Source organism: Eublepharis macularius, chromosome 8, assembly GCF_028583425.1.
Source record: "Eublepharis macularius isolate TG4126 chromosome 8, MPM_Emac_v1.0, whole genome shotgun sequence".
NCBI classification, from domain to species: domain Eukaryota; kingdom Metazoa; phylum Chordata; class Lepidosauria; order Squamata; family Eublepharidae; genus Eublepharis; species Eublepharis macularius.
The window spans coordinates 55483758-55511064 of NC_072797.1; the positions used below are offsets into that span (position 1 = coordinate 55483758).

General features: G+C 48.3%; 1 protein-coding gene across 5 annotated transcripts; it reads left to right on the forward strand.

Annotated features, from left to right (window-relative positions):
* Positions 1 to 1360: 1360 nt before the first annotated feature.
* RFESD (Rieske Fe-S domain containing) lies at positions 1361 to 26835 on the forward strand. Of its 5 annotated transcripts, none has more exons than XM_054986871.1 (5): positions 1361 to 1463; positions 8501 to 8608; positions 17958 to 18135; positions 18231 to 18265; positions 26151 to 26835. In XM_054986871.1, exons 2-5 carry the CDS (start codon positions 8597 to 8599, stop codon positions 26418 to 26420), a joined length of 495 nt encoding a protein of 164 aa, XP_054842846.1. In that variant the 5' UTR covers positions 1361 to 1463; positions 8501 to 8596; the 3' UTR covers positions 26421 to 26835. The 5 variants fall into 5 exon arrangements, 4 of the variants coding, with proteins under 4 accessions (XP_054842846.1, XP_054842847.1, XP_054842845.1 ...); XM_054986872.1 differs by having other exon boundaries at positions 1361 to 1447; XM_054986870.1 differs by lacking the exon at positions 1361 to 1463 and adding an exon at positions 5337 to 5495.
* Positions 26836 to 27307: the final 472 nt, after the last annotated feature.

Here is a 27307-nt window from a genome sequence, read left to right on the forward strand (position 1 = left end):
ATGTGTTGTTAGGCACTTAAAGCACTTCCGATGTTAACTATAGAAAAGCCCATGATTTCTAATGCTTTTCCAAACTGCAGTTTAGAAAAGAAAATTTTTGAGCTTGCATTATGAATTGATCTACTTATTTTACTGATATTGGTATTCATTACATTTTTCAATCCTGGGCATACCGTATACAATATTCCCACCTATGCCAAAGCAAAAAGAATAAAAAGGGAACTTCCTTCTGTGCTTTCAAACCAGTGATTCTTTGATCCTGTGCTGGACTTTAAAAATAAAATTTAAGAGGTAAGTGAAGAAGGAAAAGTTAGGAAGTTATTTGTAAAGCACTTTTATGCACATGCACGCACACACACACACACATGCGTCATCTTACAGAACCTTAATACCATTATATTTGAGGGATATTTGGAATTTTTTGCAGTATTTCAAAATGTTTATTCCATGATTTCTTGGGGAACCCCTGATGATGTCCTAAGGAACCCAAGGGTTCCATGGAACCCTGGTTGGGAAACAGCCCTAGACAATAGTGACTTTGATAGACCAGTGTACTAACACTTTATAAGGCAGTATGTTCAAGTGCTGCTCATACTTTGTTGCTGGTGTGTTATCATTTGGTACATAAGCTCGTTTAATAATTTATTAATGATAGATACTGGAAACTGCCCTTGTTACTTCTTATGCTGAAAGTGTGAGATATTAAGTATTTCAGATAAAATCAACGCTGCTGGATCACAGCTAGTGTTTTTAGTAAGTGGTTCAGTGGGGCAGCAGCCTGAATGGCCCAGCTTGAGCTCCTCAGAGCTTGGAAGTTAAGCAGTGTGAGCTACAGTTAATACTTGTTTGGGAGACCACCAAGGAAGAAAGGGGGTGCTAGGTGGAGGAAAGGTCTGCTCTGGCACGGTTGTAACTCCAAGGTATGTTCTTCCATCCAGGTCACACCTACTAAGATCTCCCAGATTAGTGCACAATTTTGAATGCTGAACGTTCCAGGTATCTGAAGAAGGGAGCTTTGGCTCTCGAAAGTTTATACCCTGAACATTTTGTCGGTCTCTAAGGTGCCATTGGACTCAAATTATCCTGCTGTTTCCAGGATGATCACACTATCCTACTTTATGTACTCTACATAACATTCCTTTGTCTATCTGGCAAGAGGCTTTAAAAAAACCAAAATATGCGATGGTAAGCCGTACCTAAACCGTAATAACCAACTACTATCACAAATTAGCAGCCGGACATTCTCAGTCTTCCGAAAGACCCTACGAATTTCCTATGCTTCCGTAAGGCGGGCTGAGGATCATATGACATTAGCACTCCAATAGTCGTGCACATTTTCTTCCTCGTGATTTTTCGACGGGGCAACTTGCAGAAGCGCTTCCACATTTTTCGACTGGTGGTGGTACGTCACTTGAGCGATGTCGCCTTACGGTTGCAACTAGAGAACGTACGAAGTGGAGCCGGTTTGTATTCATTAAACACACAGTACTAGTTATTTCTTAGCCTGCGGTCCTAGCTCCCGACAATAAGCATATGCGACAAGGGGAAAGTAGCGCAAGGCCTTTAGGGAGTTGTAGTCTTTGATGCACGTGATGACTATGGGAGATTTTTGGGGACTTGCGCGCACTCGTTCATGGTTGCAAAGCGAACGTCGCTGCCTAAGTGGCCTATGTGGCGACTGCCGCCTGGCGGGCGAGGAAGATTCTTGTTCTAGTGAGCAGCGAATTTCCTTTCAGACCGAGGAAAGGGCTTGAAGCTGGAGTGTAGATGGAGGCAGGAAACAGCACAAGCGATGGAAGCGCGTCCTTGCGACTGGATGGCGGCTAGTGTATTTTTCTGACCTGCTTGTCCATTTTTTACTTTTCAGGCGTGGTATTCCTTGGAAAGCGTTGTTTCTTCAAATGCAGTGAACACCGTTTTTGTGAACTTGATTGGATTTTCTCACTTGCAGTTTGGATTTGTTGATTGCTGGACCCGAGTGTACTTTGATAACTGGCTAAACCGATAGAGCCGCTTGGATTTCTGTATTTCACAGTTATGGGTTACAAAAATGAGCGTTCCTTGACTTGTATACATTATTCCAGTAACAGTTAGATTGCGTACAATGGTGGCTGGTGAATACCACAGCCAGGAACCCACTGGGGGTGTTAACCAGCCTACTAATGGACTCTCTCAGTTTCATCTTCTGCATGGGGATAATGTGCAGATCTACCTTACACAATGTTGTTACTGAGAATGCATATGAATTGTTGGAATCACTCTCTGCTGAAGCCCCTTCCAAATCTCCAAACTATGAGCGTGTACATAGGCTTCTCTCATACAAAAAGGAGCCCTTGCAGGATTGCTTGACTTTAAACTAATAAAAGGGTTTAATTTGTATTATGGCTTAGATGTAGGGTTGTTTTGAATAACATGGTTTAGTCACAAAAATATTACCTCTAAGCAGAAACTATGGGCCGTTCTTTCAACAGATTATGATAAAGAGCTTTCATATTTTGGGGGCTGGTGAGAAGAGATTATATTCCAAGCAGCATTGCCACCAGAAGAGTTCCAAAATAAGGATTACATTGTGAGACCATAAGACAATGGTGTGTTACGTGTTTTGGAGTATTAACAGTATTTTATTAGAATATACCATCCTTGTAATATATAAAATTAAATGTGGCTTTAGTGATTAAGTTTTATCTCTGTACTTTTCTATGAATTGCTTGAGAGAAAGGGGGGGCGTAATTGAGAGCTGGTTAGTAGCCCATGAGGGATAAATATTGGGGAATCACCCTATTCTATTTATCACTGAAGTTTGGAGCTGGGGTTGCTGTCACAGTCTTCTAATACAGGGCTTCCTAATACACAAATTAACATCCCACCAAGACTAGTTAAGCTGCAAAGGGGCAGACATCCAGCTTAAAGGGTGGAGGGAAACAGGGGCTGGGGCCCATGTTCCTTCCACCCTAAATGGAGGAGAAGTGAGCAGCAGACAGCTTGTTTACCTTCATTCTAATGACCACTCAGTGCAGTTAGATTTGTGTCCCTTTAGCCAAGCGTTCCATGACAGCATATATGCTATTTTCCGAAGAAATGTTTTTCTGCATGTCTTGAGAGTTTCCTTACATGTATACAAAAACCAACCCTATCTCTGAGTGATGCACAGGACACCCACTTATCTGTTAAGTAATGATGTAGGCTATTTGGATAGAGACTGCTGGCAGAACTTTGGGTTAAATGTTGGCAAAAGGTAGAGGGTACTGTATCCTCAGTCTGGAGCTGCACACGCTAATTTATTTAATTAGCAGATTAATCAACTAAAGCTTTTTGAGCCGTTTAATACCTTCTTCCCTCTCCATTAATCCGTGGAGTGGATATTGAGGGGGACACTGTTCTGAAACTTTATCTCACAGGGCTTTCCTATTTTTTTCCTGTGATCCTTCAGTGAGAAAAGGAACATAAAGATAGATTTTCTTTTAAATTTATATGTTAAAGTAGTACATATTTTATATTTCAGGATAAGACTGTTATAGGTAGGGGTTTTTTTTGGATTACCATACATTGGTGTTTACTTGTATTTCTGTGAACACATACAGTCCAGAGGGCCCAATCTAATCAGTCTCTTATGTGTATCATTTTACACAAACAGAAAGGCAGCCAGAAAGGGGACAGAGCTGGTGACAGAAAACTTCCTTACACAAAATAGCAAACACAGGATAGGAAAACAGTCTGTGAAGAGCATCTGGATCATACCCATAGAGGTTTTTTTCCAAAATAATTTGCATTAGTCTTTAATATAATTAACTCTTAGTATGTTGTCAAACCTGCACAAATTATTTTAGATTTAATATTAATATATTTACAAATTGTATTCATTTACAAAATTTATATATCGCTTTTCTGTCCAATCAGGGCCACCAAGACAACAGACAGTTAAAACAGAACATTATAAAAACATATCATTAAAAACAATTAAAACAAAATTAAAATACATATTAAAACACATAAAACCAATGAAAATATAAAACGTACATTTTATATGGTGAGTATATGAAGCACCTTATTTATTTTACTGTGTTTTTCATCTGCCATCCTCAGAAGCACGTATATTACTGTAGCTGTCTCCTTCTATTTTAAAAAAGCTGCGTACCTAATTGTTTTAAGCTTAACCTCTGTAAAAGTGATAGACAACTTTCAAATGTGTATACAAGTAAATGAACCTATACAGTACCTTAGACCTGAGTAAGAGAGAGTTCTTGGCATGCTGTATTGTTGGGGGGATGGCCTCACTGAGCAGAGAAGGAGCTGAGCACTACATTCTTTCTTTTCACATTTATGTATTCTGAACACAGTATACTGTAGATGCTATGCCAGCATGTTCACTTCCATCCAGTTGTTCCCTTGTATATCACAAACAATCTCGACTTGTTCCAGCCCAGAGGCTGCTTGGCAGTAGGTAGGCTGACTCACAGGAAGAATGAAGGCTGGGGAACAGGCGTTAATCTGATTTGCTATAGATGTTGGCAAGTGCCCATAGCTAGACTTCTCCCGATACTGCCAAAGCCTTCTGAGTCCAAGCTCTCTATATGTGGGTTTTAATGAACAGTTTATTCAATGGTACAGATAAAGCATGAGCAAGAAAACAAACTAGCATTTCAGTATTTAGCCGTCCTTAAAGTTATTAAATATTGGCATCATATTTTGAAAGTATCACTGCGTTGTAGGAATGGAAGAACTTGCAAGCTGATGATGGATTGGGAGTCTGTCTCATTAAGTTCAATGGCATTTACACACCTAAATAAGTGTACACAAGATTTCAGCCTCAGCATGGGAAGAACTAGTAACAGTTCTCTCATCCTTATAGTTGTTAAAATTATCAATCTTTTCTTGATCATTCTTTACAAAAAGAAAATGGTGTGGACGGACACATGGTTTCTGTATTACTTAGAATGACCCTAACCCCCCAAAATCACACAACAGTAATGCCATAAAATAGACTAGTTCATGCTCCGGATGTACGCTGGTCTTTGATTCAGAGTTGTCATAGCAACAGTATGGTATTAAGGCTGTGTCGTGCTTAACTTTTGTTTAAGAATTATGGGTTTGAAATGGGAACATCAGACTAAATGTTTACATGATTATGATGCAGAAAGCTAAATTAGTGGAGAAGGCAGGGATGAGAGTTATTTCTAAGGGTGGAAAGTCAGTACAGAATATCTAGGTCATAACACGTCCCTGTTATCAGGTCAGTTGCAGCCCTACCCCTATCATCTTATCAGCATTTCCACCAGGTTGATTCTGCCTTTCCAGGCTCTACAAAACGTTCTGTCCCTCAGTAAAGATCTGATATGTATTAATGCATATATGGTGGATTTAACACTTACACACTTCAGCTGGTGATTCACAAACTTCTCAAAATCTCTCTCTTGCTCTGCGAAGTGATGATCCAACTTTCTGGGTGGGCCACCATTCTGATGTCCTTGGGAGTATGTCTGCTGTTTATCATGCAGGTATGTTTCTTCAGATAGGCAAATAGTACATCTCAGCATCCCCTATGAGTTAGCTTCAGGTTCACAACTTGAAATATTAAAGTAGTTTTTGAATTCAACACCTTTTAATTAAGGGCTTATTTGCATGAAGATAGCTTTAGAAAATACCTTAGATCTAACTATAACAAGTATTATGAACAGCAGCATGTTACATTGGCAGTATATTGCCACATTTATTATTTTGTCTTATATTGTTAGCATTTCCACTTCTCTGAGGCTGCAGTCCAGCGCATACCTACCTGAAGTAAGTCTTGCAGACTTCATTGGGACTTCCTCAACGTTGGGCTAGAAGTTGGAATGTGTATGTGCTCTGATAGAGAAGACAATTGTGGCCCTGGAAATTATGAGATTTTTTTTCTTGTCTCTCTGGAATTGTAGCCTTATTCACTCAAAAGGGTCAAGCCCTTTCCCCCATTTTAACTCAATCACTTCATTTTCTTGTGTAATATGAACATATTTTTAAAACTGTCCTTCTGATAGTGAATTTTAACAAGGTTGAATTCTGTTGTTCCTATTTTATTTTAATTATCTCTTCCTTATCATTTTTATGTATAATGCTACATAATCTGTTACATATCATTGTTGATTTAAATTGTTTACAGTGAGTAAGTTCTAACGACTATTGATGGTTAAACATCTGCTTGGCACCCAGAAGTTGCTAGGATCAATCCCTGACATCTCCAGTAAAGAGAATTAGATGGTGGTGGTGGGGGGGGGGGGGTGACATGAATGATCTGTACCTGAGACCATGGAGAGCTGTTGCCAGTCAGATTAGACAGTAATGACCTTGATGGACCAATGGTCTGATTCAATATAAAGCAGCTTCATGTGTTCATATGGACATCTGCTGGGTTTTTTCTGTGGGATTTTGGTGGGTTTCTATATATATTTCATGGAAGCGAATGGCAGTTAAAGCATAGCAGCAATATTTAATGGATTGCAACCAAGATTAATTACCACTTTGCCTCTTGTGTTACTGTTCATTGTTAAATGATGGCTAAGAACTAATTTGCAAGATAAAAGGCTCTAGTTAGATTAGGCTGACTGTACATTTCTTGAATAATGTCAGGATGTAGGCATTTTTGACAAGGCCAGTTGAAAGAGGATTAAACTCAGTGCCCTGTTCTGTACCTTGCAGGCCAGGTAGCAATGTACAAAGGTCAGATTAAAGGACAAGAAGAGGAGGACCTGACCATCTAATCTAGAGTTGAAGCCTAGGAATATCCATAAGCAGGGCTGGCATGAGCATACCCCAAGGTTGGGGCAGTTGCTAGGAGCCAGGGCTCTTGGCAGGGCCAGCTGCCATGTACCTCTTGCTCACATGCCCTGCTCTGCCACCTGCCACCTGTCTTTCCCTCCATCTGCTTGACGCTTTACCACCCATTCTTCCTGCTACATGCACCACCCAGCATCATTGGGGAAGGGCATGTAGATGGTACAGAGTGGTGGTGTTTTTGGCAGCAACAGCAATGGCACTCCCCAGCCATGTTGCCCAGCCACTCTCTGCCCAGGTTCCTCCAAAACCTGGAACCAGCCTTGGAGCAAGGGCCTGGAGAGCTGTAGCCTGGCAGCATGGTGCTGTCCAGACTGAATCACAAGCTGTTTCATAGGAGACATTTGAGACAGCAGAGAGTGGGGTTCAAGTGAAGAATTATATAGAGCCCAGTCTTTCCTGTAGCTAGTTCAGTCCTTGACCCTGCCAAAAGATAGAGAGCTGTGCCTTCCCCCAAGGCTTGAGTGTGAGAGTCCTTAAGCTACCAGCACTGTACTCTATCACCTGGTTCAGGTTTTGGCTTTGGCCCTTAGGGAGACTGTGGGGGCAGTGGAAGTAGACAGGTCTACTTGCAGGGTTCCTGAACTGCCTGTTCCGCAACGGAAATATTCAGTATCTAAAAATCTGTTTTGTATCCTGCCTTTGTTTCATCATGGGATTCAAGGCAGTCCACATAAGGTCACCAGCAATTTCCAATCCAGGCATTGACTAGACCCTGACTTGTGTAGCTTCAGTATCTGCCCTCTGACCATACCTAGGTCTGGTTTCAGTCAAGCATTCTTTTCTCCAGAGAACCCTTTCTACCTTGGTTTCTTTAGAGGAACCCCTCTGCATTTGCAATGGCTAGAAACCATGTGTATTGCAGGTGATTCTGTACGCAGTTTGCACACAGTGTCCAGTAGAATTGTTGGTTCTTGCTGTTACCATTGTGAGTGTTGATAGCACACCCTAGAATGTATACAACGATCCTCTATAATGCATGTGGATGGGGAAGATCAGTAATGGAAGGCAAGCTATCTCTTTGACTCTTTATCAGTTGTTACTGAGTATTGATGGACTTCTAATGAACACCAACATTTCTAGGAACCCAGAGTACATCTGGATGCTAGGACAGGGAGCAAGTTTGAGCTAAGTAAACTGGATGATCTGAGCTGAGTGACGAGATTGGCACTCCAAGCAGATGTTTGGAGTGCAGGGTCAAGGGCACAAGGTGGAATAACTGGAGTACCAGGAAACTTGCAGTCCAATCCTGTGCAAAGGAAGCACATTTAATCCTTCCAAGGTAAGATAATTTAATAATGAAGTCCCTTGGGTTGGAAAGTGTATGCTTGTTTGATTTATTAATATCTCAACATTCTATTGGCATTCCTGAGGCAGCTAACAAAGCTATTCAGTACAAACAGCAAACATCAGTGTGGGGAAATGCCTTCCACTCTAGAATTCTCCCTAATATTTGGGACTATACTCTGTTTATGTTGGAACCCGTCTGCAAACTCATTGCTTGCAGAAAGGAGGGGGCTAGGGGATGAGCTATCGCACCCCAAGCACAGAGTACTTTAGTGCAGAGGTTTAACATCTCACATCTAGCTAGAATGTCACACCTAAAGGGACAAAATGAGTGCGGGGGGGTTGGCCCTCCAAGGAGAAATTATAAATTGCCACGACACAAGAAAGAAACTCTCTTATCTTACAGCACCTGACCAGGAGGCACAAGCCATGTAGGACTAAATCTTTATCTTGGGAATCCATCTTGGTCACTCATGAGAGACAGTGGAGAGAAGTCCCAACTATGAGAACTAAGGTAATACTGAGGTATAAACTACTGCAGCTTCAAGTAATATAAGCCTGGCCTAATTAAACATTATATAGGATAATTACTGAATGTATGAAAAGGAGATAGCATGTTTTCTCCTTTTCTTTGTACCCTCATTCAGCCTGATGTTTGAACAGACCATGTGTGTTCTTTTTATTCATTTATTAACCTTTCTTTTATTTTGAATGCTCTAAGCCTGATCCCTGCAAACACATCACACCTATTCAGTCTTGTTATCTGAAGTGTGGTAATGGGGAGGGAAAAGGGGTAGCCCTCGCCATCTCTTGAGCAAAATAGCTCTAAATTGCAAAAGAGCAACCAATTGTCCTTGCAGTAGTTTCTAGGAGGGGAAGCAGCTGCTAGGCTGAGCCTCTAAATGTCAACAGAGGTGTAGATTGCAAGATGTGCAAATCTGTGTAGTGGGAGTTACTCTTTGATTTGCTGGTGGCAATGGTTACTACCTAGTTTGATTTTGGTACTCCCCGGGAATGAGTGAAAGGCGATACGGAGTGATATGACTGAGAGAAAACTCGGGACAGTTGCAGGGTTTTCTGATTTCCCAGGATTTCCCCAGAATAGGGTCTTGCGAGTCTGTTCTTTTGCAATTGAATGGAAACATGAAAGAGCTGGATTTGGCTACTTTTCTGGCTAGTTAAAGTCTTTCAGTGGCATTGCACTGTTGGGAAATGGGAGGAGGTTGGCTTTCTTGTCCACAAATAAGAAGACAAATAAATAAGTACTAGATCAAATCAAGCCTGAATTCTCCCTAGAAGCTAAAATGACAAAACTGAGGCTATTGTAAGTTGATCACATCATGGGAAGACAAGATTCTCGGGAAAAGTCAATAATGCTAGGAAAAGTGGAAGGCAGTAGGAAAAGAGGAAGACCCAAAATGAGATGGCTTGACTCAATTAAAGAAGCCACGTCCTCCAGTTTGCAGGATCTGAGCAAGTCTGTTAATGATAGGACTTTTTGAAGGTCCCTTATTCATAGAATCTCCATAGGTTGGAGGCGGCTTGACGGCACATAACACACATAAGGCTTAAATAACAATTTGTTGATATTTAAATAATTACAATATTTTAGGGTAAATAACACAAATTGTTCACAATTAGCAATTATTTTGTGACTTTCATGTTTTCTGAAGTCACTGACATCTCCCATCAAGAGTTTTTAGTTGCTATCTGCCTTACAATGAGTCATTTGTTTCAATCTGTAACAGCTGCTTACTCAGTGCTTCTATTCCTCAGATGAGTTGGGGGCATTCAAGAGGCCAGATCTAGTAATAGGTTTCAGGTGTAAGAGATCCTGATCATTTGCAGGGATCCTCCATTTTCTTCAATGAGGAATACCACTTCATGAACGTGAAAGAGCCCTCTCTATGCAAATGAATGGGGAAGCCTGCACAACAAGTGCAAGGAGTTCATCAAAACTCTCTCTGGTGAGGTCTATGCTCATGCTTGTGTGCAGAGAGTTCTGGATTTGAGGCAAACCGGGTTTTTCCTAGTAGCCACAACCCCTATTCTGCTGCTAGGAAGTACTACTGAAAAGAGTAATGCAATGTCAAGCGACTGGAATATGGACAAGAAACTAGTAATCCTGTGTCCGAGGCCCGACACACCGGCCTCGGACTCCCCCCACCCCCACCCCCCCGACGACGCAGAACCCACCTACCGGGCGGGAGAGGCCAAGGACGAGGCCCCACCGGTGGAAGAAGGCCCCAGCGGCTGCGCCGCCGCTGCGCCGCCGCCCGCCGCCGCACCGGAGGAGAGGAGCCCGAGCGGCCACGACAGCGGGCGCACTCGGAAGCGGCGGCCGGCGCGGTCAGCGCTCTGGCGGCGACGGCCCCGTCCGGGCCGCGGGGAAGGCCGCAGCGAGCGGGGCGAGGCCGCGCCGGGCGGCCAAACGCCGGCGCAGGCGCCCTCGGCCGAGCGGGATGGCGGCCGGGGCCAGCAGGGGGGAGGGAGGAGCAAGCCAGCCTGTGATTGGAGGGCGGCCCGGGGAAGGGCCAGATCGCCCCGTCAGGGGCCTAGCCCGCCGTCCATCACAGGGCAGGAGGGAGGAGGGCAAGAGGCATTGGGGGACAGCGAGGCAGCCCGGCTAGCAGCCCACCAACGGGGCAGAGGGAGGTGGGCACAATGGGCTGGGATGCAGGTGGCACAGGTGTTGGGATTGATGGTGGGCGGAAGCACTCGGGGGTGAGGGTGGAGCTGGAGAGGGGAAAGTATTTAAGGAGGCTCTGGAGGCAGGCCGAGGAGGAAGGTACTGGAAGAGACATAGCAGGAGCCCGGCATCCTAAGGCGAGCACCCTGCCATTTGTCAGCTGGCTGCCCTGAAGGTTAAGGCGCAGCCGGCCGGGTGGAGCCACGTGCTGACCGGCCCGCCGGTCAGACAAGGGCCGCCCTAGTCTGAGGCCGCCCGTGAAAGAGCCTCCACGCTTCCTTGGGGACCCGCCCAGCCGCTCCAGGCTACCAGCACGGACCCGCCGGGACCGCCCCACCCCGACCCGCCGCCAGGGGGCGTGCCACAGCCTGACATTGTGGTGGAGAATGCGGGCACTGATCCTGCTGTGAGGCGCCCGCGACCCCACCTTCCGACCCCGCCCGGGTGGACGAGGCCTCGCACCTATCTGCGCCCGGCAACCTTCGGCCGGCCCAGGCTTGACTCCGAGGCGGTACCGACGGAGGGCACCCCCATGGACCAAGCAGCTGCCGCAGCAGCGGGCGGGGCCGGGCAGCCCGCGGCCCCGACGGCCCTGGACTTGGGCCAGCTCAGCCAATGGATGGCCGAGCAGCAAGTGCGGCTCCTGCGGGACCTGACGGCACAGCAGCAAGAGTCACAGGCTACGTTGCTCCGTGGACTGGCCCAGACCCTGGGGGCCGGACCCGCCGCTTCGGTCCTCGGCCCCGTGCGGGGGGGCCCCTTTCAGCTGACCAAGCTGGGAGAGGCCGACGAGATAGATGCCTACCTGGAGGCATTTGAGCGCACAGCGGAAGCCGCCCAGTGGCCCCGAGACCAGTGGGCATTCATCATTGGCCCTTATCTGACGGGAGAGGCCCAGGCGGCCCAGAGGGCCCTACCCAAGGAGGAGAGCGCTGACTACCGGGTGCTGAAGGCCGCTATTCTCGACCGGTATGAGGTGACACCCGACTCCTACCGTCAGAAGTTCAGGTCCATCACCTACAAAAAGGTCGAGCGGCCCAGAGCCCTGATCAATGCGCTACGGGATGCCGCCTACCGGTGGCTGAAGCCCACCTTGGAGGGCGAGAAGAAGATCGTGGATCAAGTGGTCCTGGAGCAATTGCTCAATATCCTCCCCCCCAAAGCCCGACAGTGGGTAGCCTGCAGCCACCCCGCGAGTCTGAAGGAAGCCACGGCCCTCCTAGAAAACTTCGCCGCGGCGGCAGACCCACGCGAGGCCCCCCGGGACACGGGCCCAGGAACAAGGACCACCGGGTCCTCCCCTCGGCCTCTGGAAAACCCGCGCCCGGGGAGGGCCAGGTCCGGGGCCCGGGAGGCGTCGGGGCCGCGACCGGGGGCTTCTCGGGCACCCCCGCTGCTCCCCGGTCGGGAGGGGGCCTGGGGCCGACCCCTGGCCGGGCCCGGACCGGAGGCCGCCCCAAAGAGTTCCTGAGACCCCGAAGACCGGGGCCCGTGCTTTAAGTGCGGCCAGCGGGGCCGCTTCATCCGCGACTGTCCGCTCATGGAGTGTGACGCCGGCTGGGAAGAAGCCTACCCGGTGACGGCCCGCCCGCCAAGGCCGCCACCGCTGATAGTGATGGTAGAAGTGGCAGGGCGGCGCCTGTACGCCTTCTTGGATAGCGGCAGTTCCATTTCGATGATCCGCACACGCCTGCTACCGCCCCACTTACCCATCGTCCGCTCGACGGCCGTGGCCTGCTTCCATGGCCACTCGGAGACCTACCCGGTGGTACGAGTGCCTCTGACCTGCCGTGGCCAGACCTGGGAGGTAGAGCTAGCCCGAGTACCGGCCCTGCCCTACCCTGTTCTCCTGGGCCGCGATGCCCCCAGCTTCCACCAACACCTCCAGGCTGCACGCGGACCCGAGGAAGCCTTGCCCGCGGAGGACCCGAGGGAGGAACCCTCCACGGTGAACGACCCCACAGCAGACCCGAACGCCCAGGATTGGTCGACGGACCCCAGCTTCATCGCTCGCCAAGCGGACGACCCCACTTTAGGTGGGCTCCCAGACGCCGTGGCGGTGAGTGAGGGGGTCGTGATGGATGGCAGGCGGGCTGGGAGAGTATCTCGGGTGATCCAGGAAGGGGGCGTGTGGTTCCGCGTCACGAGGGCCAGGGGTGGCGAGGTCCGACAGCTTCTGGCCCCCCAAGGCTATCGACCACGTATACTCGCCCATGCGCACGACCACAGCTGGGCCGGACACCAGGGACCTGCTAACACCTTGGCCCGGGTGCTGGCCCGATTCTTCTGGCCCTCGGTGTCCCGAGACGTGAAGGACTACTGCCGCACCTGCGAGGTCTGCCAGCGAACAGCGGGTCGGCCGCCCCCGCGGGCTCCCTTGGCACCACTGCCCGTGATCCGCACCCCCTTCGAGAGAGTGGCTATGGACTTCATAGGCCCGTTGCCGCGGACCGCCCGGGGATGCAGGTTCGTCCTCGTCCTGGTGGATTACGCCACCCGGTACCCGGAGGCCATACCCCTGCAGACGATGCAGGCGCCCGGCGTGACGCGCGCCCTGGTACGATTTTTCGCGCAGGTGGGCATCCCCAAGGAGCTGGTCACGGATTGTGGAACCCCGTTTACGGCCTCTGTCACCCGTCAGTTATGCCGCACCATGGCAGATCTTCACCTCCATATACCACCCGCAGACAGATGGCCTAGTGGAGCGGTTCAACCAAACGCTCAAACAGATGCTACGGCGTCTGGCCCACGACCGCCCAGCCCAATGGGACCTCTTCGTGGACCCCTTGCTGTTCGCGGTCCGCGAATCGCCTCAAGCATCCACCGGCTTCACCCCCTTTGAATTAATATATGGGCGTAACCCTCGGGGGATCCTGGAAGTGATGGAGGGGCGACGGGCCGAGTCGTCAGAACCCCCAGGGAGGCCCGCCCCTGAATATATGAAGGAGCTCCAGGAACGATTAGAAGCAGCCAGGACCCTGGCCGGGCAGAATCTGGAGAAGGCCCAGGCGGCCCAGAAGGCCCGGTACGATCGCGGGACCCGGCTGAGAACCTTCAAGGAAGGGGATCGTATCCTGGTCAACCGCCGCGTGTTCGGGCCCGGGCACCACGGTGACCCATGGCGGGGTCCCTTCCAGGTCAAGAGGGTATTGGGGTCCCATTCCTATGAGGTCCAGTGTGGCGCCTCCCCCCGTCAGTCCAAACGCCTGCACATCAACGACCTCAAGGAGTGGCAAGAGCGACCCTCCGGCACCTGCCGACTCGCGGACGACCCACTGGACCCGCCAACGGGGGAGCTCCCGTGGACAGACCGCCGGCCGGAGGGAAACACGCCAGGGCTCGACGAGGCGTTGGAACCCCACCAGCGGCAGCAACTCCGGGCGCTGCTGAAGGACTTGCCCGGCTGTTTTTCCACCCGTTCAGGACGCACCCACCTGGCTGAGCACCGGATTCCCACAGACCCCGGCCAAGTGGCCCGGGCAACCTGGAGGCCCCTCCCCCGGAAGCAATGGGAGGCCGTGGCCCGAGAGGTGGAGGAAATGCTACGCCTGGGGGTAATCCAACCCTCACACAGCGAGTGGCGCAGTCCCATTGTGCTGGTCCCGAAACCGGATGGGTCCGTGAGGTTCTGTGTCGACTACAGGGAGGTAAACAAGGTCGCAAAGTTCGACGCGTACCCCATGCCCCGGGCCGAAGTACTAATCGATCAGCTAGGCGCGGCTCGCTACCTTTCGGCGCTGGACCTAACCAAAGGATACTGGCAGGTTCCCATGGCCCCGGGAGACCGCGAGAAAACGGCTTTCGCCACCCCCCAAGGGCTGTTCGAGTTCAAGGTCATGCCTTTTGGGTTGCACGGGGCCGCCGCCACCTTCCAGCGGCTGGTGGACCGGGCGCTGGCTCAGTGCCAAGGTTTCGCCACCGCCTACATAGACGACATCTTAGTCTACAGCCCTGACTGGCCATCCCACCTCCGCCATCTCCGCCAAGTGTTACGAGCCCTCCGGGACGCAGGGCTGAAGGCCAACCCCACCAAGAGCCGATTGGGTTTCCAGGAGCTGAAATACCTCGGGTTCCTCGTGGGGCGGGGGCAGCTGAGGCCCCTCCCGGACAAGGTGGCGACACTGGAGGCATGCCCCCTGCCGAAATCCAAGAAGCAGCTTAGGGGGTTTCTGGGGCTGGTCGGCTACTACAGTAAATTTATCGCACAGTACGCCAGCTGGGCCAGCCCCCTTACGGACTGCCTGCGCAAAGACCAGCCCAACCAGGTCCAGTGGACGCCGCCCCGGCGACAAGCCTTCCTCGACCTCAAAGCCGCTCTGTCCGGGTCACCAGTCCTGCGCAACCCTGACTTCGACCGGCCCTTCATTCTTCAGACGGACGCATCCGATAGCGGGCTTGGGGCCGTCCTGTCCCAGGACCACGGCGGACAGGAGTATCCAGTCCTGTTCATCAGCAGGAAGCTCCAACCAGCTGAACGCCGTTACGCGGTCGTGGAAAAAGAGGCCCTCGCTGTCAAGTGGTCTGTCGGGGCGCTGCAATATTACCTCGCTAATAACCCCTTCACCCTCGTGACGGACCACGCCCCCCTTGTCTGGATGTCCCGGCTTAAAGATCACAATGCACGCGTGCTAAGATGGTATCTGGCTCTTCTACCCTTCAGCTTTACGATCCGGCACAGACCAGGGAAAGAGCATGTCAACGCCGACTTCCTGTCCCGGATGTTCGCTGGGGAAGCCACGCCCAACGCAACGCAAAGAGGGGGTGTGTGTCCGAGGCCCGACACACCGGCCTCGGACTCCCCCCACCCCCACCCCCCCGACGACGCAGAACCCACCTACCGGGCGGGAGAGGCCAAGGACGAGGCCCCACCGGTGGAAGAAGGCCCCAGCGGCTGCGCCGCCGCTGCGCCGCCGCCCGCCACCGCACCGGAGGAGAGGAGCCCGAGCGGCCACGACAGCGGGCGCACTCGGAAGCGGCGGCCGGCGCGGTCAGCGCTCTGGCGGCGACGGCCCCGTCCGGGCCGCGGGGAAGGCCGCAGCGAGCAGGGCGAGGCTGCGCCGGGCGGCCAAACGCCGGCGCAGGCGCCCTCGGCCGAGCGGGATGGCGGCCGGGGCCAGCAGGGGGGAGGGAGGAGCAAGCCAGCCTGTGATTGGAGGGCGGCCCGGGGAAGGGCCAGATCGCCCCGTCAGGGGCCTAGCCCGCCGTCCATCACAGGGCAGGAGGGAGGAGGGCAAGAGGCATTGGGGGAGAGCGAGGCAGCCCGGCTAGCAGCCCACCAACGGGGCAGAGGGAGGTGGGCACAATGGACTGGGATGCAGGTGGCACAGGTGTTGGGATTGATGGTGGGCGGAAGCACTCGGGGGTGAGGGTGGAGCTGGAGAGGGGAAAGTATTTAAGGAGGCTCTGGAGGCAGGCCAAGGAGGAAGGTACTGGAAGAGACATAGCAGGAGCCCGGCATCCTAAGGCGAGCACCCTGCCATTTGTCAGCTGGCTGCCCTGAAGGTTAAGGCGCAGCCGGCCGGGTGGAGCCACGTGCTGACCGGCCCGCCGGTCAGACAAGGGCCGCCCTAGTCTGAGGCCGCCCGTGAAAGAGCCTCCACGCTTCCTTGGGGACCCGCCCAGCCGCTCCAGGCTACCAGCACGGACCCGCCGGGACCGCCCCACCCCGACCCGCCGCCAGGGGGTGTGCCACAGCCTGACATCCTGAAAAGCTTATGAATGAACGAAGACCTCAAATATCACTGTGTAATCCTAAACAAAGTTACTCCGAACTAAGTCCACTGAACTCTGCAGTGTTGTAAGAGTCTGAAAATAGGGGCCTGTTCTAACAGGAGGCCTGCAAGGTTGATATAAATTTATGTATTAAATCCAAAGTGCAACAGTGCAGAGGTGCAATATATATCAAACAAGATTTAAAGTGCATATATATACAAGAAGAGGTAGTCTATCGGGTAGACAATAAATATATTTCTATATACAATGAAAATTCTGGTGGTGGGAGAGTGTAGACAGATGGAAGAATGCACACAGGAAATGTCCATATGTCCAAGAGTGGAAAAAGGACGTGTCCAGAGACACCTAGCCGACGGGCTACAGCTTGCTATTTCCAATTCCCGTTTTGGTCTTTCTTCATCCTGGGCTAGACTCTATGGATGTCCACAGTGGACATCCATAGAGTCTAGCCCAGGATGAAGAAAGACCAAAACGGGAATTGGAAATAGCAAGCTGTAGCCCGTCGGCTAGGTGTCTCTGGACACGTCCTTTTTCCACTCTTGGACATATGGACATTTCCTGTGTGCATTCTTCCATCTGTCTACACTCTCCCACCACCAGAATTTTCATTGTATATAGAAATATATTTATTGTCTACCCGATAGACTACCTCTTCTTGTATATATATGCACTTTAAATCTTGTTTGATATATATTGCACCTCTGCACTGTTGCACTTTGGATTTAATACATAAATTTATATCAACCTTGCATGATTAATTTTTGTGACCCTGGTTGTTGTACTTGTGTTGTCTGTATAGCCAGGGGGTTCCTTTTGTTGGTTTGCTAACAGGAGGCCTGACAAAGAATGGGCAAGAACCAGCAATTAACAGCATCATTTTCAGAAAGGACTCCCAGGATTTTTTTTTTTTACCATGTAACTTGTACTAGTTGAGCACTTACCTCTCGTACGAGGGAAAACAATTGTTTTAAATCTGCTTATATTCAACACAGATAAATACAGATTTACAGAACCTAGAATGCAAAAATATCATATGACAGGAGCAAACTGTGGTTAAGGTTAAGATTTATGTTGCAAAGTCACAAAATTGACCATGAACTTAATAAAAAAATAGGTATTCAAAGGCTGAACAAATGGAGGAGGAGTGCAAAGACGCTCCTTGTCTGGAACACCTTTAGGTCCAGGACTGGCCTTGTTCCTATAAATCTGTCCTGCACAATTTGTGATCCACCAAGTTGAACCCAGCCAACCAGCCATACAGCGGATTAGCAAGTGCTAACCATTCTTTGTTTTATTTGTGGAATTTTGTTTATCTTCTAGAATTGCAAGTAGTAGAGGCCTTCTACAAATGCTAATTTTTGCATAGCCACTGCTTTCTAACAGCCATATTATCATTTTTAATAATTACATTAATTTTATGTGACCTTTTTCTTGCTTGCAGAAGATGGATGAGGACAGCTCAGTTGAAATATCTAATAAGAAAGAAGATAATGGCCCTGTCTGTATTGGTAGAGAAGATGATGTTAAAAAACAAAGAACAACAGCTATAATCAATGACAGAGAAATTCTTGTTTTCTACCATGATGGAAAGTTTTACGCTATGGATTGTCGATGTTATCGTAAGAACTTTGCAAAAGATCTCTTGATGTCTGCATAACAATTTTTAAATTTGCCTGGGTAGAGTAATTGATTCTATTTTTTGTTCTTTTAATAGATGCAGGAGGCCCTTTACATCTTGGGGAAATAGAGGTATGTAAGTACAATGCAGCCTCATTTGGTTGAAATTGTCAGCAGGATGACCAAAACCTTCAGATACCAGAGAAAACTGTATCAGGCTATGGTGACACAGAAATACGAGATACTTGAATGTTCACACAAAAACTGTAGAGCATCAAACCAATTGAATTGAAGGAAATAGGTAGGTGTTTTTAGCTAGTGATGTACAGAATCAATCCAGCTCCTCAAGAGGGGCCAAGAACATCCTCCTTCGTCATCAGTCTTCAGTGCAGTTCCACATTGGCACTGCGCATGCGCAGGGCAAGCTGTCGGAAAGATTTACAAGTTCTCAAACGCTAGGAGGCGCTCCTCCCCAGCAACACGCCTGTGTGGAGCGTTCCCGCCGAAATCGGTGTTGCTGGGCTGAGCTACTCCTCTTCCCTCAGTTCCTTTCTTGCCATCATTAGGAAAGGTTCTTTCTGTCTCTCTCTTGCTTTTCTAGTTTCTCCTTTTCTCCATCTCAGCTATTGCTCGGAATGTCTACTTCGTCTCAGAAAGCACTATTAAAAAGTGTTCACACTGCAACATGAAGATGCTGCACTCCGACAAGCATGACCTTTGTTTGCTGTGTCTGGGTGAGGGCCACAATGTAGGGGCCTGCCAACACTGCCAACACTTCACCTCTAAGGCCAGAAATGACCGTGCCACATGTTTAAAAGCAGCTTTTTGGGAGCTATCTCCTACAGGCTCCTACCGGATGCTTCCCATTCAGCCGAGCAGGATCTGAAGGCGCAATCCGAATGCACCCCCTCCAAACCGAGAGTGAACACTCCGGATCCAATGTGGAACCAACAGTCGGTTCCGACTATGGCACTGGTTCCAACATCCGATCCTATGGTTCCACCTAAAAGTGCCAAGGAAAGACAAGCTCAAAGCATCACTCACTGATTGGGGACAAGCGCGCTGTGTTGGAACCTCCCCCAAAGAAGGCAAAGGCTGAGACAAAGCATCTTTAAAAGTCAGCCTCGATGTCTTATCATCATCATCACCACTCTTCGTCCTCCACTCCTTCTCTGACTATTGAGGAAAAGATCCTCCGACAACCGATGACCCCTTCGCCTCTACCTACTCCCTTCTTCCAGAGCGACGATGAGGGTACAAGCATAGTTGCTGATTTCCGACTGGCTTTCTCACCAGATCCGAACACAGTGCCACTGTCGGCTCCAAGCGCAACACCAGTGGAACCAACAGCATCCTCTGCAACCTGGAACGTGCCACCGCTTATGCAGAGCACACCATGGCCACACACCATGCCTTTTAATCAGGTTCTGAACTGGCAGGATTTCCTTACCTGGCTCTGGTCTGCAACTCTCCTTCCAATAGTTCCGACATCGGTTCCACCAGCGGCTTCCACTTCAGGCCCAGTAGGTGCCCAACCAACCACATTGACCAAGGTACTCCCGGACCTGACTACATCATCTGTGGGTTTGCGTGGTTTCCGTAACCACTCCCCTTGCTTCTCGGAAGACTCTAATGAAGGTGATGAAAGAGCATCTCACCATTCGGAACCACTCTCGGATCCAGCCTCCGCTCTGTCCCCAGAGGAAATGGTGGGAGACACTTCATCAGTCTCACCCACAGAGGACCCCCGACTGCGGAGCAGTTGCTCCAGATGGCATGGGCTCACATCCTCAATGTAGCTGCTGCCACACCGAAACCGAAGAGCAAGGTTCTGCAGGCCCTCTATTCTACCTCCCTGGGTTTGGTCGCTTTTCCCCCGGTGGAGGATTTGCTTGACATCACACACGCAGTTTGGGAGAAGCCCGCCTCGTCACCTGCAATGCCCCATAAAATTGAGAATACATACAAGCTTCAGCAGAAGGACTGTGCATTCGTATTTACAAACCCGTGCCCATCTTCTCTTGTCACTGAGGAGGTCCAGTTATGTCATCACTATGGATCCCACTCATCCCCTATAGACAAGGAAGGATTTTTGTATGATGCTTTAAAATGTTTTATATGGAATGTTGTAAATGTTTTTAATGTTATCTGCCCTGAGCCTGCTTGCAGGGAGGGCAGAATACAAATATAAAATAAAATAAAAAATAAAATGCAGGCTGGATGCTTTAGGATACAAGGTGTATTCTTCGGCAGCTTTCGCATAGCTAACTACCTAGGTATCATGGGATCATGTAACTTGTTCCTGTGGGACCGCTTGCCAAACTACACCCATGGCCTACCAGAAGAGAGGAAGGCCCTCATCAGAGCGCTCCAAGGAGAAGCCACAAGACTGGCTAAGCAGCAGATGTCGGCGGGAAAACATGCAGCTGATTGCTCAGCCAGGGCCTGGGCCTTGGCCATAGTCCTCTGTTGACAGTCCTGGCTTCGCTCCATAGCACTTCCTCAGGAGAAGTGGAATAAAACTGAGGATTTCCTTTTCAAGGGTTTATTGTTGTTCTCTGAGCACTCCGACGAGTTGCTACAACAAATGAAGAAAAACGAGCAAATTGTGCGGTCATTGGGAGTCATTGCTCCACAACAACAACAACAACAGTATGCTGGGAAACAACGCTACCAGAACCGCCATCCTTACCAGAATCGTACAAGGTATAACTACCAACCATACCAGACTTACCAGCAGCGGTCTTACTCCAATTACTCTTGTGCTGGAACAAGGAGATCGAGCAAGCCTAGAACTAGGCAAGCTCAACGTACCTCACCAAAGTCGGGGCAGGGACAAAAGCCCCTTTTCTGACTAACCGTTCAGCAACCGCAGCCCCTTTTGTTCAGGGACAGGTTGGCACTGTTTGCTGACCATTGGGCTGCAATTTCATTGGACTCTTGGGTCCTACAAGTTGTACACTGCGGTTACCATTTGTGTTTTACAGAGTTACCCCAGTTATCCTTACCCGGCAGTTCTTTCAAGTGCCCAGTTCAGGCCCTTTCTCCCATTGTTGAGGAACTCCTTTCCAAGGGTGCAGTCCAAAAGATTTCAACTCACCCTGGGTTTTTTTCTCCAGATACTTTCTGGTGGAAAAGAAGGGTGGTGGCCTCTGGCTCATTTTGGACCTTCTACAGTTGAATATGTTCATTAAAGCAGAAAAGTTTTGAATGTTAACCTTTTCCAGTGTCTTGCAATATCTGACCCCTGGTAGTTGGTTCGCAGTTGTCAGTCTTAAAGATGCATACTTTCACATCGCCATACACCCTGACCATAGAAAATATTTTAGATTCTACTTTCACGGTGAAGTGTCCCAATACTCGGTTCTCCCATTTGGTAGTCTTCTGCTCCATGAGTGTACACTAAATGCACGGCAGTGGTTATAACACACTCACAGTCCCGAGGGTGCTCTGTCTATCCTTACTTGGATGACTGGTTGCTAGTTGCCCAGTCATGTGATCTTCTCATAAGACACATTCATATTACCATACAGACCATATCTAGCCTTGGGCTGGTTATCAACTGGAAGACTTTTTCACTGGTTCCCACTCAGTCTATTCAGTTTGTTGGGGCCAGGCTGGATGCTACAGTGGGGAAATCCTTTTTACCATTAGATGGCCCGTGCTATCCAATCCATGGTTGTTGTAACTTGCAGGAACAAGCGTTTCCAACCTGCCATAATTATCCAAAGACTTCTTGGACTTATGGCCTCTACGACCAGTATAGTGCCCTTTGCTTGCCTCCACATGAGGCCACTTCAGAACTGGCTCTTAAGACATTTTGACCCTCTTAGAGATCCACAAAGGAAGGGTCTTTCTATTCCCAAGGTCATACTCAAATCCCTTGAATGGTGGTCCCTGGAAGACAACCTCCTGCAGAGCATGTCTTTTGGAACCCCGCTACCAGACATTTCCATCACTACAGACGCCTCCTTATTGGGTTGGCGGGCACAGTGTAGGGAATCATCCATGCAGGGTACCTGGTCATGGGCTGAACGTACTATGCATACTAATGTATTAGAATTGAGGGCAATTAGAAACTCCCTTGCTTCTTTTACAGGTCTTCTTCGCAACAAGCAGGTACAGGTGAACACAGACAACACAACAGCCCTCTACTATGTCAACAAACAGGGGGGAACGGCCTCACTGACTCTCTGCATGGAAGCAACAGAACTGTGGCGTTGGGCCATCCAGAACAACACTTTTCCCCAGGCCATACACATAGCAGGTACTGCAAACAGCAGGGCAGACTTCCTGAGTAGAGTTTTCAAACCGCGCCACGAATGGTCCATCAACCCTACCTACCTACACCCCATATTCAAGGAGTGGGGGGAGACCAAGGGTGGACCAATTCACGACCTTAGAGAACACCAAGGCTCACACTTTCTGTTCCCTGGGAGGCACGGGCCCAAATTCTCTGGGGGACACGTTCCAGATCCCGTGGGAGGGAAATCTTTTCTATGCCTTCCCACCCATTGCCTTGATTCCCAAGGTTCTTGGCAGAATTCGGCATTTCAAAACACATTGCATCTTCGTCACCCCTTTCTGGCCATGCAGGGACTGGTTCCCAATGCTGTGGAACTGTCACAGGGTTTCTATACCCATCTTCCATCTTCCTCATTCACAGTGGCCATGTGCTACACCACAGTGTGGCAGTGCTCAAACTTACAGCATGGCTCCTGTTTCCACCACAACACCTTTCTCTAAGGAGGTGATCACAATTATGCTAAATGCCCGTAAGGCATCCACTAGATCTTCCTATGGCCATAAGTGAACGCGATTATCTAAGTGGGTGGCCAAAACAGCCTTTTCTCCATTTTCCTGTCCATCGGCAATCATATTTGAATACCTCCTGTCCTTGCTGAAGGAGCGAATGGCTGCCTCTTCAATTAAAGTACACCTTGTAGCCATTTCTACATTTCATGAAACCATTGACGGCAAAACGGTGTTTTCACACCAGGCCTCTAAACAGTTCTTGAAGTGGGTAAATAATACCTTTCCCCCTAGACGGCCTCCTTTACCCCAATGGAGTCTATCCTTGGTCCTAGGGCAGCTTATGTTAGCACCCTTTGAACCTCTAGCCTCTTGTGATATTAATGTCCTGTATTGGAAAGTTGCACTTCTAGTGGCTGTCACTTCTTTAAAAAGGGTGGGGGAACTCGGAGCCCTTTGCATGGACCCCTTGTTTCTCCAGTATTTGATGGAAAAGTCATACTTTACCCTAATCTGGAGTTCCTTCAAAAAATTGTCTCCAAGTTTCACCTACAACAGAAAGTCATTCTTCCTGTGTTTTTCCCCACTCTATCTTCTGACTTGGAATGCGCCCTTCTCAAGCTAGATGTGAAGAGAGTGCTCCTGTACTACATTCATAGGACTAAGCCTTTTCGTAGGTCCAACAGTTTATTCATTTGTTATGCAGGTCCTTGCAAGGGCCTCCCAGTAGCTAACCAATCCCTCTCCAGATGGATTATAGCTGCAATCAGACATTGTTACGCAGTCACCAAGGTTACCTGTCCCGTGACCATTAGAGCTCACTCTACCAGAGTACAATTGGCCTCAGCTGCATTTCTGTGAGGAACCCCTCTACAGGACATCTGCCAAGCAGCAACTTGGTCATCTGCGAACACCTTCATCCACCACTACTCTGTGGACGTTAACACCAAGAGAGACGCTGCAGTGGGAACTGCCGTTCTGCACTCTCCATGTTGGCTTGAACATCTCACACCCTCCTCCATTGGTGAGTAGCTTGCTATACTCCCAATGTGGAACTGCACTGAAGACCGATGACTAAAACAGTGTTGCATCTACCTCTAACTGTTGTTTGTCTAGGTCTTCGTGCAGGCACCCGTTCCCTCCCTCCTACCCCTCTGTGAGCTTCTCAGATGTTTACGGTGGCTTAGGAACTGAGGGAAGAGGGGTAGCTCTGCCCAGCAACACCAATTTTGGTGGGAACGCTCCATGCAGGCGTGTTGCTGGGGAGGAGCGCCCCCTAGCGTCTGAGAGCTTGTAAATCTTTCCGATGGCTGGCCCTGCGCGTGCACAGTCCCAATGTGTGCCTGTATGAAGACCGAGACAAACAACAGTTACAGGTAGGTGCAACACTGTTTTCTTCCCTTTTGAAATAATTAGAGGGAGAAACAAAGAATAAAGCTACAGGCAAGCAATGTAGCTCTTCATTCCCTTTCTTTCTCCTGGATGTTGTAGTGGAGAGAGAGAGAGGGAGGGAGACAAGTACATGCAAGGCTTTCCTTTATTTCCCTTAGTGAGAAGGGAGGATATGAGCAGAACTGGAATCCTGGGCCTTCATCTCCCTGGTGCAGCCCAATATCTTCTTTTTTAAAAAGATGAAGGCAGCAGGTTCGGAGATTACAACACAAGGTCATGCCAAACAGAGAGTCCACTTACAGATTCCCCTATTTAGGATACTGGCAAAAATAGTACCTTTTCCAGTCTTCCAAAATAATTTTAGATATTTCTGAATGGAGGTTTTAATTGACTCCTTGATTCTGAAGGGAGTTTAAAGGAAAAGATGAAGTAAGGGTTAATCAGCTACCTTCTTCCATATGCCATTTCTTTGCTTCAGAGACTACATTCATGCCCTATGACTTTGCAGCTATTTGTCAAATCCCAAAACCTTGGTCTGTCGATCATTATTTAGTTGTCCTGAAAGTGGAATCTAACTTTTGGGATATCTAGATCCATTTTTTTCCTCATTCAATACCTTAGTGGATAAGTTTGGAAGAAATATTGGGTTGGATTCTATCAGAGGCAGGGGAGGGGAGGGCCTTTTTTAAGCAACAAAAGCTGTGCTAGGGATCCTGGGAACCATGTGAACAAAAGCTACAACGAGGAGGAGAATTGGGCAAGACTGAGTGGAAAAGCTGGTAGGATCCAACCTACTTGTTTGCAATGGCTGTTCTCCATCTATTAGATTGGAAATATAGCAGTCCGTCTTGTAAGGCAGTTGTGAGGATGATCTGAATAAAGGTTAGAAAATGTGTCTAACACTAAAAGTACTATTTAAATGATTAGTTTATACTTGTTAAGCTAGACTATTAGACAGAACTGTTGACAATTGATATCCATATATCAACTGCATTCCTGCCCTGTAATGATACTATAATTAATACTGCAGTCATAAGCAGAGTTACACCCATCTAAGATCAGTGAAGTCAATAGACATAGAAGGGTGTAACTCTGCTTATGATTGTACTGTAAAGCACTTAACAGATTCTGGCATGCTTAGTTCTGTAATTATTTCACAGAACTGAAGAAATCTTTAGCAGGTGGCAGTTTGGTTTACTCCATTCCCTAACTTTAAAGGTTGATGTTCCATAGCATGAAGTTCCAGAATATGATCAAAAGAAGAAATGGGAAGGAGGAAGGAGGCATATCCTTCCAAAAGTTTGACATGAGTTTATGTAGGCTACTCTGTATGTATCTAGCTTCAAGTTTCAAGGTTCCGGATTTCCTCCTTCTTGCCTCTTATGTATTTTTCATTTTAACTCAGCAGATGCAAGCTTAATCAGTTTAATTAGCAAATAAATCAACAGAGCCTTTAATTGGGGGGTGCTTATTTGTTTCTTGAAGCTGTTTAAGTCCTGTTGTACTACTGCAATAGAGAGCTAATAGAGAGCTATGACAGTCAAAAGCTTATACCTTGAAAATCCTGTTGGTCTTTAACGTGCCACTGGACTCAAATCTTGCGTTAGAGAAAATATCTTTTGGAAGCCACGATTTACCAAGAGTGTACCAGGCTTGAAGCCTCTTTCAAGTGAACCACAAATTTTTCAGTGCTAGAAAAGGAGTCTTACATATTTTTATTTACACAAAGTTTTTTGGATATTCATTTTTTCAAAACAAAAAAATGGAAACTAGTACTCTTGCTGTTGCAGTTTAGAGAATTCCATATTGGCTATCTGTGACTCTGATTTATGTCTGATGTTTCTAACATAATTTTTCTTCCTTGTCTATGGAGGACATCAATGGACAGGCATGCATCACTTGTCCCTGGCACAAATATAAAATAACTTTGGCAACAGGTGAAGGATTGTATCAGGCAATAAACCCCAGAGAGCCATCTGTGACACCCAAATGGCGATCAAAAGGAGTAAAACAAAGAACTCATCATGTGACTGTGGACAATGGAAATATTTATGTGACTCTTTCTGATATGTCTGACAGTATAGATTCTGATTACTATGCTGAAATGTACAAAAAGACTATAAATTCTTCAATGAAAAAATAGCCTTTTCTGTGCTTCCATAGTAAATGGTGTAAAAATGAAATAATAGTGATTGTCTATCATCCTTTTTGTGTAAAGAATCACACGATTTCTGGGATTACATGAAATTGAGTTATGCTTAGTAAGAGTCTCTTTCTAAAAAGCTTTGAAGAGAAGCGTCCTTGTCCCTTGAGAAAACAATCCAAGCATAGCGTGGGCACAATACACTGTTCCTCCCCCTGCACCAGAGTATTGAAAATGGCAGAAACATTACTTTGGTCTAGTTGAAGTGTACTTAAAATGGCGAGCCTTTAAATGCATCATTTTTGTGAATGTAAAATATTTTAAAAGTATTATGATCTTAAGATGTTATTAATGTAATTGAAGATGCTATTTTTATATGTTAAGAATACAATGTTTTCACTGTAGTTAGAAGACATTGATTCTTTTTGTTGTGCTTTCCTATAATAATAATAATAATAATAATAATAATAATAATAATAATAATAATAATAATAATAATAATAATAATAATAATAATAAGACATGGGCATGAACCAAAATAATTTAATGAACCAGCTGTTCGCGGTTCGGTGCTGACGACGATTCCAAGATCGCAAACCTCAATGAACATTTTCCATTGCCAAACTGGTTTGCGGTTCGTTGGGCGTGGAACAGCCCCCGTGGCACTTACAGAGCCCTTATTCTCTGGGAGTCTTTTGCAGGCTCTCCTACAGCCATCACCCAAATTTGGACAAGATTGCAAAAGGGATCTTGGAGTTACACCCTCTCCAGTCCAAGACCCCCAGGAAACTGCCACTTGATACCATTAGAGCCACCGGTTGACATTGGCCCAGTGTACAGAAGGTGGGTGCTGACAGTGGCTGCCGGGTCTGGTGAGGACGGAGAGG